Source organism: Lontra canadensis, unplaced genomic scaffold (genome assembly GCF_010015895.1).
Source record: "Lontra canadensis isolate GAN:19392208 unplaced genomic scaffold, GSC_riverotter_1.0 scaffold36, whole genome shotgun sequence".
Classification (NCBI taxonomy): domain Eukaryota; kingdom Metazoa; phylum Chordata; class Mammalia; order Carnivora; family Mustelidae; genus Lontra; species Lontra canadensis.
In genome coordinates this window covers 17,502,560-17,516,849 of record NW_022631030.1, presented here as the reverse complement: position 1 = coordinate 17,516,849, position 14,290 = coordinate 17,502,560, and the positions used below count along the sequence as shown (strand labels likewise).

Sequence of the window (14,290 nt, the reverse complement as noted above, 5' to 3'; positions counted from 1 at the left end):
TGGCCCACTTTTAGCATGGGTGCCCTTAAAAACAGGGAAATGGGGTCTTATGGGTGGAACTGCCAGTGGGACTTGATCTGGAAGAGGGAGTAAGAAAGAAGGATGCTGGGGAGGGAGTGAGGGGCCAGAATGGGCGAGAGGACACATGTAGTGGTGGTGAGCACAGGGCTGGGGACTGGCCCCAAAGATACCAAGCATTGGAAGGAGCTGCTCCCCTCTGTGGCTTTGCTCCGGGACCTATGGACGCCTGAGACGAGTTTTGCGTCTCTGGTCTCAGTCGGCTCTCCTCCCCTTCTTCTTCCTTCCAGATCCTCCACTCTCCATTACTCACTGCAGAAAGAGCCTTGAGTCTCCGTAAGTGCCCCTGCTGTGCTAGTGTGTGGGCAGAGGTGCAGGGTGGACACAGGCAGGTGGTTTGCCCCGCTCAGCCCCTTGAAACTATTTGCTTTCCACGGATCTGTGTGGTATTTTTAAGTTGGCCACGTGCACAGAGGGAGCAGTAGTGTGGACAGTCCAAATTAGTGGGCAATCCATTTCTCTTTAGCTTTGGAATGGGTTTCTGTGATGTTTTTTCATTCTAATGGATGTGCCTTCCTAGTGTGTTTCACTTAAGTTGGTACAAAGGTGGGGATACATTTCTTGAGCATGCTGGGAATGAAGTTAGAGGTGCAACTAGACAGAGTGGGGCAGACAGGAAGGACAGGGCAGAATGAAAGCAGAAATGTGGGTGTTCATTCAAAAACAGCTGGGACATATCTAGACAGCGGAGCGTTGAGCAAAGTATTTCCCGCCAAAATATGCGGCCCATTTGCATCCCTTTTTTTGAGTATTGTCTTAAGTGTTTGTGGTGGTCTGTTAAGAGGAGAAAAAGAAGTGGAGGAGCAGGCGTCTCCCACCTCACGCTTCTGCTCCTTCACTCACCCCTGCAGCTTGTCCTCTGGCAAGGTGAGCCCCGAGAGCATCCGCACACTCCGGGCCCCGTCGGAGTCCTCCGATGACCAAGGCCAGCCAGCAGCCAAGAGGATGCTGAGTCCCACCCGGGAGAAGGAGCTGTCGTTGTACAAGAAGACCAAGAGGGCCATCAGTAGCAAGAAGTACAGTGTGGCCAAGGCCGAGGCTGAGGCTGAGGCCACGACGCCCATCGAGCTCATCAGCAGAGGCCCCGATGGCCGCTTCGTGATGGATCCGTCCGAGATGGAGCCCTCAATGAAGAGCAGGCGCATTGAGGGCTTCCCCTTTGCCGAGGAGACAGACATGTACCCCGAGTTCCGCCAGTCGGATGAGGAGAATGAGGACCCGCTGGTGCCCACATCTGTGGCTGCCCTGAAGTCCCAGCTGACCCCTCTGTCGTCCAGCCAGGAGTCCTACCTGCCACCACCAGCATACAGCCCTCGGTTCCAGCCCCGTGGGTTGGAGGGCCCCGGCGGCCTGGAAGGTCGGCTCCAGGCCACAGGCCAGGCCAGACCCCCCGCCCCCCGGCCCTTCCACCATGCCCAGTATTATGGGTACCTCAGCAGCAGCAGCCCAGGGGAGGTGGAGCCGCCGCCCTTCTACATGCCAGAAGTGGGCAGCCCCTTGAGCTCGGTCATGTCCTCCCCACCCCTGCACACCGAGGGGCCTTTCGGCCACCCCACCATTCCTGAGGAAAACGGAGAGAATGCTTCCAACAGCACGCTGCCCTTGACTCAGACACCCACAGGAGGGCGCTCCCCTGAGCCCTGGGGCCGGCCAGAATTCCCCTTTGGGGGCCTGGAGACCCCGGCCATGATGTTTCCCCACCAGCTGCACCCCTGTGATGTAGCCGAGAGTCTGCAGCCCAAGGCCTGCCTCCCCCGAGGACTGCCCCCCACCTCCCTGCAGGTGCCCGCGGCCTACCCAGGCATCCTGTCTCTGGAGGCACCAAAGGGTTGGGCAGGCAAATCGCCGGGCAGAGGCCCCGTCCCAGTGCCCACCTCCGCTAAGTGGCAGGACAGACCTATGCAACCTCTGGTGAGCCAAGGGCAGCTAAGACATACCAGCCAAGGTATGGGCATCCCCGTGTTGCCTTACCCCGAGCCAGCCGAGCCCGGGGGGCACAGCGGCCCCAGCACATTTGGCCTGGACACCCGGTGGTACGAGCCCCAGCCCCGGCCCCGGCCCAGCCCCCGGCAGGCCAGGCGCGCCGAGCCCAGTTTACATCAAGTGGTGCTACAGCCCTCCCGGCTCTCGCCTCTGACCCAAAGCCCCCTCAGCTCCCGCACCGGCTCCCCTGAGCTTGCCGCCCGGGCCCGGCCTCGCCCGGGCCTCCTGCAGCAGGCAGAGATGTCGGAGATCACCCTGCAGCCGCCAGCCGCTGTCAGCTTCTCTCGCAAGTCCACACCATCCACGGGCTCCCCTTCCCAGAGCAGCCGCAGCGGGAGCCCCAGCTACCGGCCCACCATGGGCTTCACCACGCTGGCCACAGGCTACCCTTCCCCTCCGCCAGGCCCTGCAGGGCCTGCGGACAACCTGGATGTGTTTGGACAGACGCCTTCCCCTCGAAGGATGGGGGAGGAACTGCTCAGACCAGAGCCCCCCCCCACCGCCATTACCTACTTCAGGGTGAGTGTGAGCTGGTTTCTCCTGCCCACCTCCACCTGGTCATCTTCCACCCCCCATTCCTTACCCACCCTCCGCCCCTTCCATCAACCCAAATGACAGGGCTTGTCTGGACATGCTGCAGCATCCCTTCGGGAGAGTTCTGGTCCTGGCATCAGCAGGGTGTGGACATGGGGTTGAGGGTGGGGCTTACCTGCCCAGGTACCCTGCCAGGAGCATGAGGGAGCCTCTCCACCCAGCCCAGAGCTCTCAGGAGGCCCCAGGGTGATGGGGAGTGGATGCACATGGGCGTGGGGGGGGGAGTGTGATGTGTCCGAGGGAGTGGTCACCTCAGTTACTCTTGCAGTGGAGGGCTCTCTGCATCCCTGTGATCCTGGCTTTGGGTGATTCCAGGGTTTACCCAGAGACCTTGTATCCAGCCTCCTTTTCTTTCCCGGCCCATCCTCCCTGCTAGGCAGGACCCTGAAGCCTGATTTCCCTGGACCACCAGGCCTGGGGCTCCTCTTCCCAATCTCCTGGCCTTAGCAGCCTAGTGAGCGGGGTCCCCCCCACCCAACAAACTCTCCAGGGGGCACATCCTGGAGGCTGGGAGCAAAATCTCAGGCCTGTGAACTGTGATCCTGGAGCCACATACCCTACCCCAACCTGTGTGCCTCGCAGGAAGCTGCAGACAGACAGACAGACAGACAAGCTCCTGCGATCAGCCTGCCTGAGAGAGCACACTCTAAACTGTAGCAGCTGGTATTCCAGGTACCAGAGTCAGCCTGGACGCCCGTCTGTGCCTCTTTTTCTCTCGTCTTTCTTCCCCTGTCCCCCTCTCCCCTCCTCCCCCTCTCCCTTCCTTCCTCCTCAAGTCTGGCTTTCATTCTGTCTGTCTTTCTTCCTTCTGGATCTTCTTGGGGTTGGCCCAACTGGCTCCAAAGGGTTTGCAAAGCCTCCGTAGGGCCCCCTGGTCCCTCCTGCCCTCCCTCCCTCTCTTTCTTTCTCTCTGGTTCCATCCTTTGGTCTCTCTTCTTGATGTGGCCGCCTGTGCAGGGGAGCAGAGTGTTTCAGAGGAGGATGGCCTGGTCTTAGGCAGGATGGGAGGCGGTTGGAGAGGAGGGAGCCCAGCGCCCTTCCCCTGCCCCAGGCACTCCCACCCTCTCTGGTACCTGGAAGTACAGGTTCTCCTCCCACTGCCCCTGCTCCTGGCAGGCGGAGAAGGTGGCGGAGAGCTCTAGCTAGGACGCCGGCGTGGCGCGCCCACAGGACCCCGTGCCTCCGTCTGTGCAGGAGGTGCTGTGCGCCGCAGCCCTGTCGTCTGTGCTTTGTGCAGCGCTCATCTGCCTCGTCCATCGTGCCGTCTGGTTCTCTGTCTCTCTCCTCTCCTTCCCCTCACCCCATTCTCTGGCCTCGCTTGTGATTCTCTGGCCCCCGTGCTCCTCCCCTCCTCCCCTCTGGGTGTGCGTGGGTGGTTCCCCCACGCCCGTGTTGATAACTGCTTTGTTTCTGATTGATCTCAGCTATCTGGGCAGTGTTGTCGAGACAAGCCTCTCCTCAGCTCAATAGGTAAGGGAGCTCCGCGGCTGGGGCGGGGCGGGGGGCGGACAGGCGGACGGGGCTTCCGCAGGGCCATCGCTTCCTTTACAGGGGAATCCAAACCATGTCCCCTCACCCCCTCTGTGGGCGGCAGCCTCCGCTGCTCTGGACCCCACGGCTTCTGGGTTCCCCACATCATGCTGCTCCCACAGCCTCACCAGGCCACGCTCTGGCACTGCCTAGCTGCAGCTTCTGACTCCCACCTCACATGCCAAGCCTCTCCCAGAGCCTCCCTGCAGTTTTCCTCACTCGGACCCCTGCTGCCCACACACCCAGGGCCTCCTACAGAATCCCCCTGGGACCCTGCATGCACCCGGAGGGGCCTAGAATGCCTAAGAGCCGCTTTGCATCTCTGCACCTCTGGAAACATCAGGCCACACTTAGATCCAGAACCACCCCCGCTTGCCCTGTTTTCCCAGCAACCTCAGGCAGCGCCTGGCCCCCCCCCCACCCCCGCCCCGCCCCGGTTCCATGCTAGTCCCATGCTGGTCCCTCACAGTCTTCTTGAGATCTTTCTAATATTCTTAAGGAACACACAGTTGGGGTGTGGCCCAGCTCCTTCCCTCAACTGGCAACTCCTTCCCTCAGCTGGGTCATCCTCAGGACCAGGTCACCTGTAGTCCTGTGAGGGCAAGGGCAGGGGACTGTCACCATGTCTCATGTCCCTTGCCTTCGGTAGCCTGTTCTTGGTTGTTACAGGACTGAGATATGGACCTCGCCCTCAGGTCCAAATTGCTTTCAAGATCCCTGTAGTAGCCATTCCTGATCTCCTCGGGTCACAGCTCTGGGGTCTTGGGAGGAGAGTCCCAGGGGTAGAGGACAGGCTTCCCCCGCGGCAGGAGGAAGCTGAGCAGTGAAGCGTTGTGCTCTTTCCTCTGCTCTCCACAGAGGTTGGTCCTCTTCTGGCGTTCTTCCAGGTGGAGGTCTCAGGAACTTGGGCAGTTTAGATGGGTATCAACTCTCTTAAAGAGGCTTAGGGTCACCCGAGACTCACTGTCTTTCTGGTGACTAAGATGCTTCTTTTTGCCATGGACACCATTGCCTGTGCCTCTGGGAACAAGCAGAGTGGGAACAGGAGGGCTTCCTGGCTTCTCTAGGTGAGAAGCATCTGCATCCCTTGCACACCTAGAAATGTCAAGGGAGGCTGATTATCCTAACTCAGGACTGTAAGGCTTCGGTCAGAAGAGTGGCCTCCCAGAAGAAGGATTGGACTGCTTTGCCATTTCTTTATGATCTGCAGCTATAAACTTGTTAACAGCTAGGAGGCCGTGGGATTGTGTCTGAGGCTGGTTGGGTACCACACTGAGGCCATTAGCACTGGAGAGCAGGGAGGGTGTCAGGAAGGAGTTATGGGCCTACCTTCTTGAGGGGCCTCCTCTGGCCTCCTGGGTGGATGCTCCGGAGTGACAATGATTGGGACATCCTCCACCTTCCTGCTCTTCCTCCCTGAACCCCAGTTATGACCCTTCTGTCACCCCCAGAGAGGTGATAGCTGCAGCACCAGCTGTTACTCCACCCCTGGAAAGTTCCTGGACCCCATTCCCCGTTGTTGCCGCCACTCCCTTCACCAGTCATGGACCCCTCCCTGCGCAACCTCCCTGCTGCACCAGATCTGAGAGCTGAGCTATCATATTCTCCCTGCTGTGGCAAACCCAGAAACCAAGGGCCGTGATGAGGGCGAATTGGTTCCTTGGGGGCCTGGCCAGCATCCCCAGCCTAGGAGAATTAAGTGCTCCCTGCAGCCTCGGAGTTAGACCTTGATGGTGCTGGGCAGCAAGAGCCACCGCTCACTCCCGCTTGCTGAGAGCCTCCCCCGGGCGCGGTAGCTGCTGGGGCCATTGGGAGGTGTCAGGCTCCTCTTCAGATGCTGTCTTCATGCTGCGCCTTTGCATGTGTCTCCACTTGGTCTTGCTTGGAGAAGGTGTGACACGTCTTGTCTACGTTCGTTCTTGCTCTGTTCCTGTTTCCTTCAGTCTCTCTCCTGTTCCTTCTCCCCTGTACCTGCAGTGGTCTTCCCGCCTCTCCTCCTCTCTCTCTCCCCTTTTTCTCCTCTTGCCAACTCCCATCTCAGAGTGGGGAGTTGTATTGCGTGGACCAGCCCTTTCTGGGGCCTGCTGGGAGGAGGCCGGTGGTTTTCTCGGCTTCCTGTCTCATACCAGGAGCAGCCCTCTTCTCACCTCCCCCTCAAGCCCCCTCTCCTGTTAGTGCCGACCTTGGCCTCTCTAATCAGGTGGGTCTGGAAGGGTGGATGGGGCCCCCCTTTTACCGGGTGGACTGTAGGAAGGAGCTCCCATTTGGAAACAAGTGTCTCCCAAGCCCTGAGGCCAAACTGGGTTTGTCCCCTGACCCCACTGGAGAAGGTTGTCATCTGTCATTACAGCTGAGTGGGAGCTGACCTCTGCAATCCTGGCTTTCTGTTTTGTAAGTGGAGAGTGGGGGGACCTTTTTCCCGGCCATGCCTTGTATACAAGTGGATTTCCTCATCCGCCCTCCATGGTCTAAGGTCAGATGAGCAGTCTGCTGTCAGGCAGTTATGAAGAGGAGAAAAACACCCCTTAAATCACTGCCTCTGCCTGCTGACTGGGGACAGCCCACACATGTTGGAGTGGTCAGCAATTAGGCCAGTAAAAGCAGGAACTGTCCAGTGGATTCTGACTTCTCTGACCTGTGGTTTGCCTATTTTTTGAACCTTTTTGTCTGTGTCTTTTCTCCACTATCCTAGGTAAGCAGAGAGCTAAGCAGCCAAGGCCCTGGGCTAAATGGTTGTGATTTGGGTTTTGTATGGATTTTATGAAAACAGAGAGAGAGAGAGAGAGAGAGAGAGAGAGAGATTCCAGGCAGTTTTTGGTAGTTCTGAAGTGCAGAGAAGCATTGCTGGGATAGAGAACTGAGGTTTACGGGGAACTCCATATGACATGGAAGATCCAGAAAAACCTCTGGGCTTTTAGGCCTCATACTCTGACTTCCTGTGAGGAGGAGAGCCCAAGAGTTTGCTGGATTCCTGTATATACTTTAGAAGAATTGAATTTGATTGGGAAGAGAACAGTGACCTCCATTTCTTAGAGAGCCCAGGTTTGGTTACAGGTTACAGGGTAACCTACTGGTCAACCTCAGATTCACTTACCGACTTCATTCCAGGGATAGGATGAAGTTGCTTAACCCATGCTTTCCACTACCTGACAGACAGCAGCATCAAAAGCTTCATTATCTGATAGGTCCCCTGTGGGCTTGATATTGACTGGGGACATGGTCACCCTTCCTAGAAAAGAGAGGCAATTTGATTCCAAAGGGCTTAACATGCTGTAGGTAAAGTCTGTTGGGCCCTGTTTCACATGTCTTTTCTGTATCATTTGCTAAAAATAAAGATCCATTTTTGCCCCCTCACACACCCCGTCCTTCCAGACATTTGCTTTTATTTTTCCCTCCTGCATCGGTGGAGTGTCTTGGTGCCTCCAGGAGCCTTCTGTCATGTTTCTGTGTTTGAGCACTGAGCCCAAGTGAAAACAGGTGGACAGCAGGTGTCCTGGAAGGGCTGGCGCTTGGCTGTTTCACAAGGGAAAATTGGCTTTTCCTCCTCAATGGATCATTACTGTTTGGGAATTTTTGCCTGAAGATACAACTTCAGCCAGTGTTTTCCCATCCCTGGTCTATCTTACTCTGGCCGTGCCACCGGGAGCAGAGAATGTCAGGGACTACTGCAGCACGGCGAAGTGACCTACCGCTCAAGTGAAGTGTGGGAAATCTGTTTTCTTCTAGAGAGCCTCTGGACCATTTTCCTTTAGGAGGAAGTTGGAAGAGCAGTTTAGCCTAATGTTGAGAGTCGAGTCTCTGTCGCATTTTAACTGGATTAGTAGACAAGCTGCTTAACCCTCTGCATTCAGTTTCTCCCTCTGAGAAACAGGATCAGTCTAGTGTTTACCTCTTAGGGGTATTGTAAGGATGAATGCAAACTATTGTAGAGAACATAGACCAGTGCTGGGCATGGTAAGTGGTAAATAAATACTATGTGATAGAAATGATAAAGGTAATGATATGTTAATTTTAGTATTCGTATTCTTAGAGGTTTCACCTGGCTTGAAAAACCCTAGAAAAACCCTAGGAGTGTTCTGAACCAGTTTCTCTCATGCCCTCTTGGGGCACCCTGGGTTATGTGGTTTAATCACTGCTCCCTGGGGCTGCTTGCTTGTCAGATACCTCCTTGGACCATGCATTGCTCACCTTGTGTGGTCCTTTTGAAGAGGCTGGCCAGGGCCAGGAGACAGGTAAACTGAACGGCTGATTCATACCTTTGATTTTCCTTTTAGGTAGCTGAAGAAGCCCTAGTCAAGGATGAGAAGGGGGTGAGGACATCCTGCCAACATTGCAGAGTCATGCTCCCTCACACCCTAGCCATCTCCACCCTTAGCCCGCCTTCCAGATTCCCTTGCAGCCACCACTGCTGCTATGTAGGATCTCTGTGGGCAGAGTCTGAAGGAGGAGGGGACGGGGAATTTGCAGGTTGGGTCTTTGGGAGTGGAAGACCTCATGGTGAGTTGTATTTCTCTCCAAGACCATGTGTTGCCTGTGTGTGCGTGTAGGTGGGGCCTCTGAGCTCCGTGCTGTCAGGGGAATGTGGAAAATCTAGAAGCTCTCTCTGACCTGAACTTTGGAGGAGCTTCTTGATACTTTATTTACTAAAAGGCTATGGAATGATGACATCCATCAAAGAAGATGGAGGTTGCTTCATTGCCAGTTAATGCAGGAAATCCCAGAGACCAGAGGCTTATCAACAATTAGTCTGTAAGTTTTTTCTTCCTTTATCCCCACGAGTGTGATGAGTACTGGGGAGATGGGGCTGCAGACCTCCCATCCCTCTGTCATTTGTTGTTCTGCTTCAGATTGCTTGCTCACCACTGGGCACTTCTTTTCCCCTCACAGGGTTGGCTGCCCTCCTTTTAATCAGGATTTACCCAAAACCAATGTGATGGAGGTGGAAGAGGGAGATGCGGGGACTGAGGAAGAATGTGATTCACTTCAGTGCACTGTGGCCCTAGAATGTCTCTGCTCCCCTGATGGCATGCTAAGGCCAGCCCTGGTGGGAAAGAAAGAACAACTCCTCTCTCTCCGCCTTTATTCCTTGGGCTCCAAGTTTGGCTTACTTTGAGAAGAAATGACATTGATACCTGTCTTCTAGATTTTCTTTTATGACTCTTGGAAAATTCTCTCCACTATCTACCGGTTGTCACAGACAGTCCATCCTCTCGGCTCCCTTTGGTCTCCTTTGTCACAGGGGCTGCACAGGCTCCAGCGGAACTGTGGGCTCCGTTCTAATCTCATGGTTGATCCATCAGGCACATGACAGCATCCGTCCTGCAGCTGAGGGAGGAGGAGAGACCGACATACATGGTGTTTCTCCCAACCCGTTTCTCTACTGAATCTTAAAATGTAGAGATTCACTGGGAACTTGCTACTGAAGGCAAGGGCTTTGCAAGGCTGCCAAATCTGGCCACTAACTGTCATAATCTACTCCCACCTTCTTTTATTCTCGTGCATGACTGGTGACATCTGAGAGCGTCAGGGAGACCCCCCTGTTGAAATGTGGGTAGATGACAAATATTTGTTGCTGTTAGCTGCTGGGGTTCTGCCTAACTCTGGTGGGCAGAGGGGAAGAAGCCCAGTGAAGCTGGGTTTTATGTACCCTCCATCTCACTGGCTCTTGGGTTTCTCTTTGGCCCTGGCCTTCTCTTTTCCAAAGGAGGACAGTCCGTTCACTGGGGTAGGTTTCCTTACCTCCTGCTTTAAACTGCCCTTTTCATTTAAAGGTCTTTGTTATGATGATTTCCAACAACTTTGGTTACTGAAGCTGCTTTCTTCTCTGACCTTCCTCCTCCTGGTTGGAGTGACATGTGATGAAACTCAAGATTAAAGTCTCTCTCTCCTTTTCTTAGGTCTTCTGGTTGCCCTGCAGATTGGTTTCCATCTGAGGCTGGCCTCCCACTGCTGGAGCTTTCTTCTGGCCTTTCTCCCTTCCAGGAGCAATCAAGAGGCAGGTGTCAAGGAACCACTGTGGATGCCTGGGACTCTGTCCTCCTGTGGGTCAGCTGTATGGTTTTCTTCCAGCCCCTCTTCAGAAGCTCCCTCTTCTGGGAGCTGACCAGTGCCTCTCTAATTGTCCCTTCCAGAACACATCCACCTGCACCCGGGAATGCTGCTGCACCTGAGAGGCTGGAGGCTCTGAAATACCAACGGATAAAGAAGCCCAAAAAGTCATCCAAGGGCTCTTCGAAGTCAAAGAAACGATCCGGTAAATGGCGGATCCTCTCTTTCCCCCTCTCTCTGCTGTTATTGTGAGATTGTTTGGTTCAGGATCCCGTCTTTGGGTTTTCTCTAGGATTAAATCCACCAGCTTATGTTATTGTCTCTTTTTAATATTAATTATCAAGTAATACATAAATACAATTTTCATGTGAAAATTAGAAAGGTAAAGTCTCTGATCATCCTCCTGATTGTTTCCTCCCTTCTGGGAAGTGTCCTTGGCAGGATGCATGCTTTCAGAGACTTTCCATGCATACACCTTGATAAAATACATTGTATTTTTTTAATGCATTTTTAAACAACATAAGTAGTATCTTAATTTTTTTCCACTCTGCCATATATCTTTTGTAACTATCTCTATTTCCTTATATATTTCTTCTCTATTATTTCAGACCTTCTAGTCGGGTGTGGGAATTATGGGGTCCTACTCAGGACTTAGGGGACATCATGGCATTACCCAGCCTCTGCAGGATGACCAAACTTTTCTTAGTGAGATAGAATGAAATCTCCTTATCATAGAAAGGACATTTCTATTGAAATATGTCTGATGTTTATATCCAGCGTTGATCAGTAGCTGCTAAGATAGTGCAAAAAGAATTCAGCCCCTTTTTACACTTAGAACATTCTTTAGTATTTATCATGTACTCTTTTTTTCTTTTAATCAATGGTTTTAGGAATCTTGTCACAGGCTGTCAAAAAAAAAAAAGGCAGCTGAACCGTTTCCTTGCAGATCTTTAATTACTGGAGAGTAACTTTCTTTAGGGACTGGGTTATGGGAAAGTGGTCCTCATAGGCCCCTGGAATCTTCGGAAGAAGTGAGCATTTGTTTCTCACTTAGCCTTCGGGTGGTGCTATTATCCTATTTGTTTATAGATGGGAGTACTGGGGCAGAAGAGAGGAAAATGATTTTTTTAGGGTTTGGTGAGAAATTGGAGCCCAAAGCTGAATGTTCAGCCCCCTTAAGCCCATTGCATTTGAAGAGCCATGTACCTACCTACCTATGTATTTACGTTTTGTTTTGTTTTAACAAAAAGAGCCACCTCAGATGCTTGTACTCCCTCTTGTTCTGTCTCGCCATCCTGTGCCCTGTAATATGTTGATGGCTCTCAAATGTCTGTTTTTAGCTCTGGTCTCTTCCATGAGCTCGAATCTCATATTTCCAGTTGCCTGCTGAACATGCACTTAGATGTTTTATAAGCCTTTGAAATGTCCAGAATAGAGTTATTGATTATCCTCTCCAAATCTGTGTCTCCTTGCTTCCTTCCCAGCTTCTTAAAGATCACCACTCCTGACCTCTCTGCTGGGGGAGCGAGCCTTGCTCCTTCTCTTGCTCTCACACATCCCATCCAATCCATTTGGTAAGGTCTATGCTCCCAACTCTGAGAGCAGATCCTAAATTTGACCACTGTTTTCCACCTCGATTGCTAAAACTGAATTCTGAGTTACTGTCCTTCCCACCCTGATGCTTGCACTCATCTCCAGGTTGTCCTGCTTCATCCTTTGCTCCTCCTACATATATTCTACACTGAGCAACCGAAGTGATCTTATAAGATGTAGCAGCATCCTCTTTCAGTCATGGCAATGTGCACACTCACGCACACACACACATCTGATGAAAACCTTCCAGAAGCTTCCCACTGCAACCAGAGCAGATTTCATACTCGTTACGATACCCTTCTCCATCTTCCCTGCCTTGCTGTCCTCTGCTCACTCTGCTTCAGCTACGATAGCCTTCCTTCGGTCCCTGAAGTACGGCACATTCGCTCTTAAGCCGTGGGTTTCACTTTTGCCCCTCCTTCTGCTGGGAACTCTTCTCACTCAGAGCTTTGGAAGGCTTGTCATTCGAGACTCTACTCCTCTTCTGAAAGTAGAACTGTGCTGTAGTCCTTTGCCCTCACGTGGCCCTGTTTGCGTCTTTCTCTGTAGGTCTTTCAGTATCTGGAAATTTCATTTCTGTATTTTTTAAGTCCTTAATGTTTGTCTCTTCCTTCTCACTCCACACTAAAGTATAGTTTTCTAGAAACCCAGCACTTTACTGCCGTATCTGCAGAAGAGCCGTGCGATAGAAGAGGGGCCCAGGGAGTCTAGGAAGGGCCACACCTGGCTCTGTTGCAAGGATGGAAATCTTGGGTAAAGTCTGTCACTGCTGGGGGACAAGGGGGTGAAGAAAGTGTATTGAGTTCCAATCCACTCTTAGAAGCCCGGATCCCCAACACCTAGAATGATGCTTGGTTCCCAGGAGACACTAAAAAATAAACAGATATTACTCTAATAAAAATTTAAATGCTAGAAATACTAGATAACAGATTTAAATAAAAGTATTTAATATTAAATAAAAGATAAAAAAGAAATGCTGATGGACTAGACCCATCCTGCTTTCTTGACCCTCGGTACGACCAGGGGAGCAGACTCAGGTCATTGGTTCTCAGCACAGATGGCTTTAGAACAGGAGGCCCTTTGGCCACCAGGCTCCAGGGCCCTGTTGAACTTGGTGATTCTTATTCTCCTACTGGAGAGCCAGGATATATGTCTCAGCAGATGAAAATGGTGAGTGTGTGAGGGGACCACCTTCCTTTTCACCCACTTTATTTTTTTCCCATTTGTTTGGTGCACCTGTTCCCTTCTCCCTAGACGGTTCTGCCTCCCAGGCTCAGCAGCTTCCAGATTCCCAGGTTCTGTGGCCCGATGAAGCCGTCTGCCTCCGAAAGAAGAAGAGACATTCTCGGCCTGACCCCTTTGCCCGCCTCTCAGACCTGTGCCACCGCCAGCTTCCAGAAGACCAGACGGCGATTCTTAACAGCGTGGATCACGATGACCCTGGCCACGCCACCTTGCTGTGACGCGACACAACTCTAAGTTGTCCTAGGGTGGTCATGCTGGGCTGAGGGGCGGGGGAGGGAGGATGACGGTGTGCCAGCTGAGGGGTAGTCTGGGGGGCTGCTCTGACCTTTGTTCTGCACTCCAGCGAGAGTGCAGCCTCCTCCAAATCCTGGCCAGCTGGTCTCACTTCAGGGACAGTGGGCCAGGGGCAGACTATAGGTAGAGATCAGGAAGTGAACTGGGGACAGGGAGAGATCGGCCTCCTTCCCACCTCTCCCCACTTCACTGGCTTGATTTTTCTCACCTCTTCAAATACCTTTGGAAGTGAAGAAGGGGAAAGCAATGGCTTTTACTGCTCTCTGCTTCTGTTTCAGTTTTTTCAAGTCCTGGAAGAGGGCTGGACTGCCCACCCCATCTTCCAATTCTACATATATATAGATATAGATACAAATGCATCTGTATGTAGTTTGTGGGTTTCTCTATGTATATATATGTACATTGAAGCAAAGTGCTGTTTATTTCTGTGGTCAGTGAAGGAAGGAGGAGGAGGGCAGCAGACTTGTGGGGTTTGTAAGGAGGATCGGCAGAGAGCCGGCTGGGCGTCCTGATGTCTGTCCAGGGTGTCATTCCTCCTGAAACAGGATTCATGCCTTCTCAGCTGAACTCACCGTTCATCTCTCTACCTTCTCCCTTCCAGAGCAGAAATGGGGCTTGCCATGATGGCCAGCTGCCTGCTCTGGCGGGGAGGTAATGAGTTACCACAGAACTAAACGCAAGCCCTTACTTCTTGGTTCCTAGGTGAAGAGAGGGTGGCCAGCAAAGGGCACACTGGTGTCTGTCTTTCTTCCATGGGTTGGCTCCTGCTACAGAAGTAGCAGCTGCCTAGCAGGTGGGCCGAGAGGCAGGTCCTGCACAAACGCAAGCTCCTCTGTCAGGCCCTCTTGGTGCAGCCAGGGCCGGGGGCCCTGTGGCCCGAGGGCCGGCTCCCATTCTGGAGCCATCTGTGTGGAGTGCCAGGCTG

At 53.0% G+C, this 14,290-nt stretch overlaps 1 protein-coding gene across 1 annotated transcript in view; it reads left to right on the top strand.

The window, feature by feature from the left end:
* The window catches only part of IGSF9B (immunoglobulin superfamily member 9B), a 47,359-nt gene extending 33,958 nt beyond the window's left edge, over positions 1 to 13,401 (top strand). Inside the window, 5 exon segments of the mRNA XM_032868965.1 lie at positions 309 to 354; positions 930 to 2,550; positions 2,552 to 2,580; positions 10,317 to 10,438; positions 13,081 to 13,401. Coding sequence (XP_032724856.1) covers positions 309 to 354; positions 930 to 2,550; positions 2,552 to 2,580; positions 10,317 to 10,438; positions 13,081 to 13,289 — 2,027 coding nt within the window. The 3' untranslated portion in view covers positions 13,290 to 13,401.
* Positions 13,402 to 14,290: the final 889 nt, after the last annotated feature.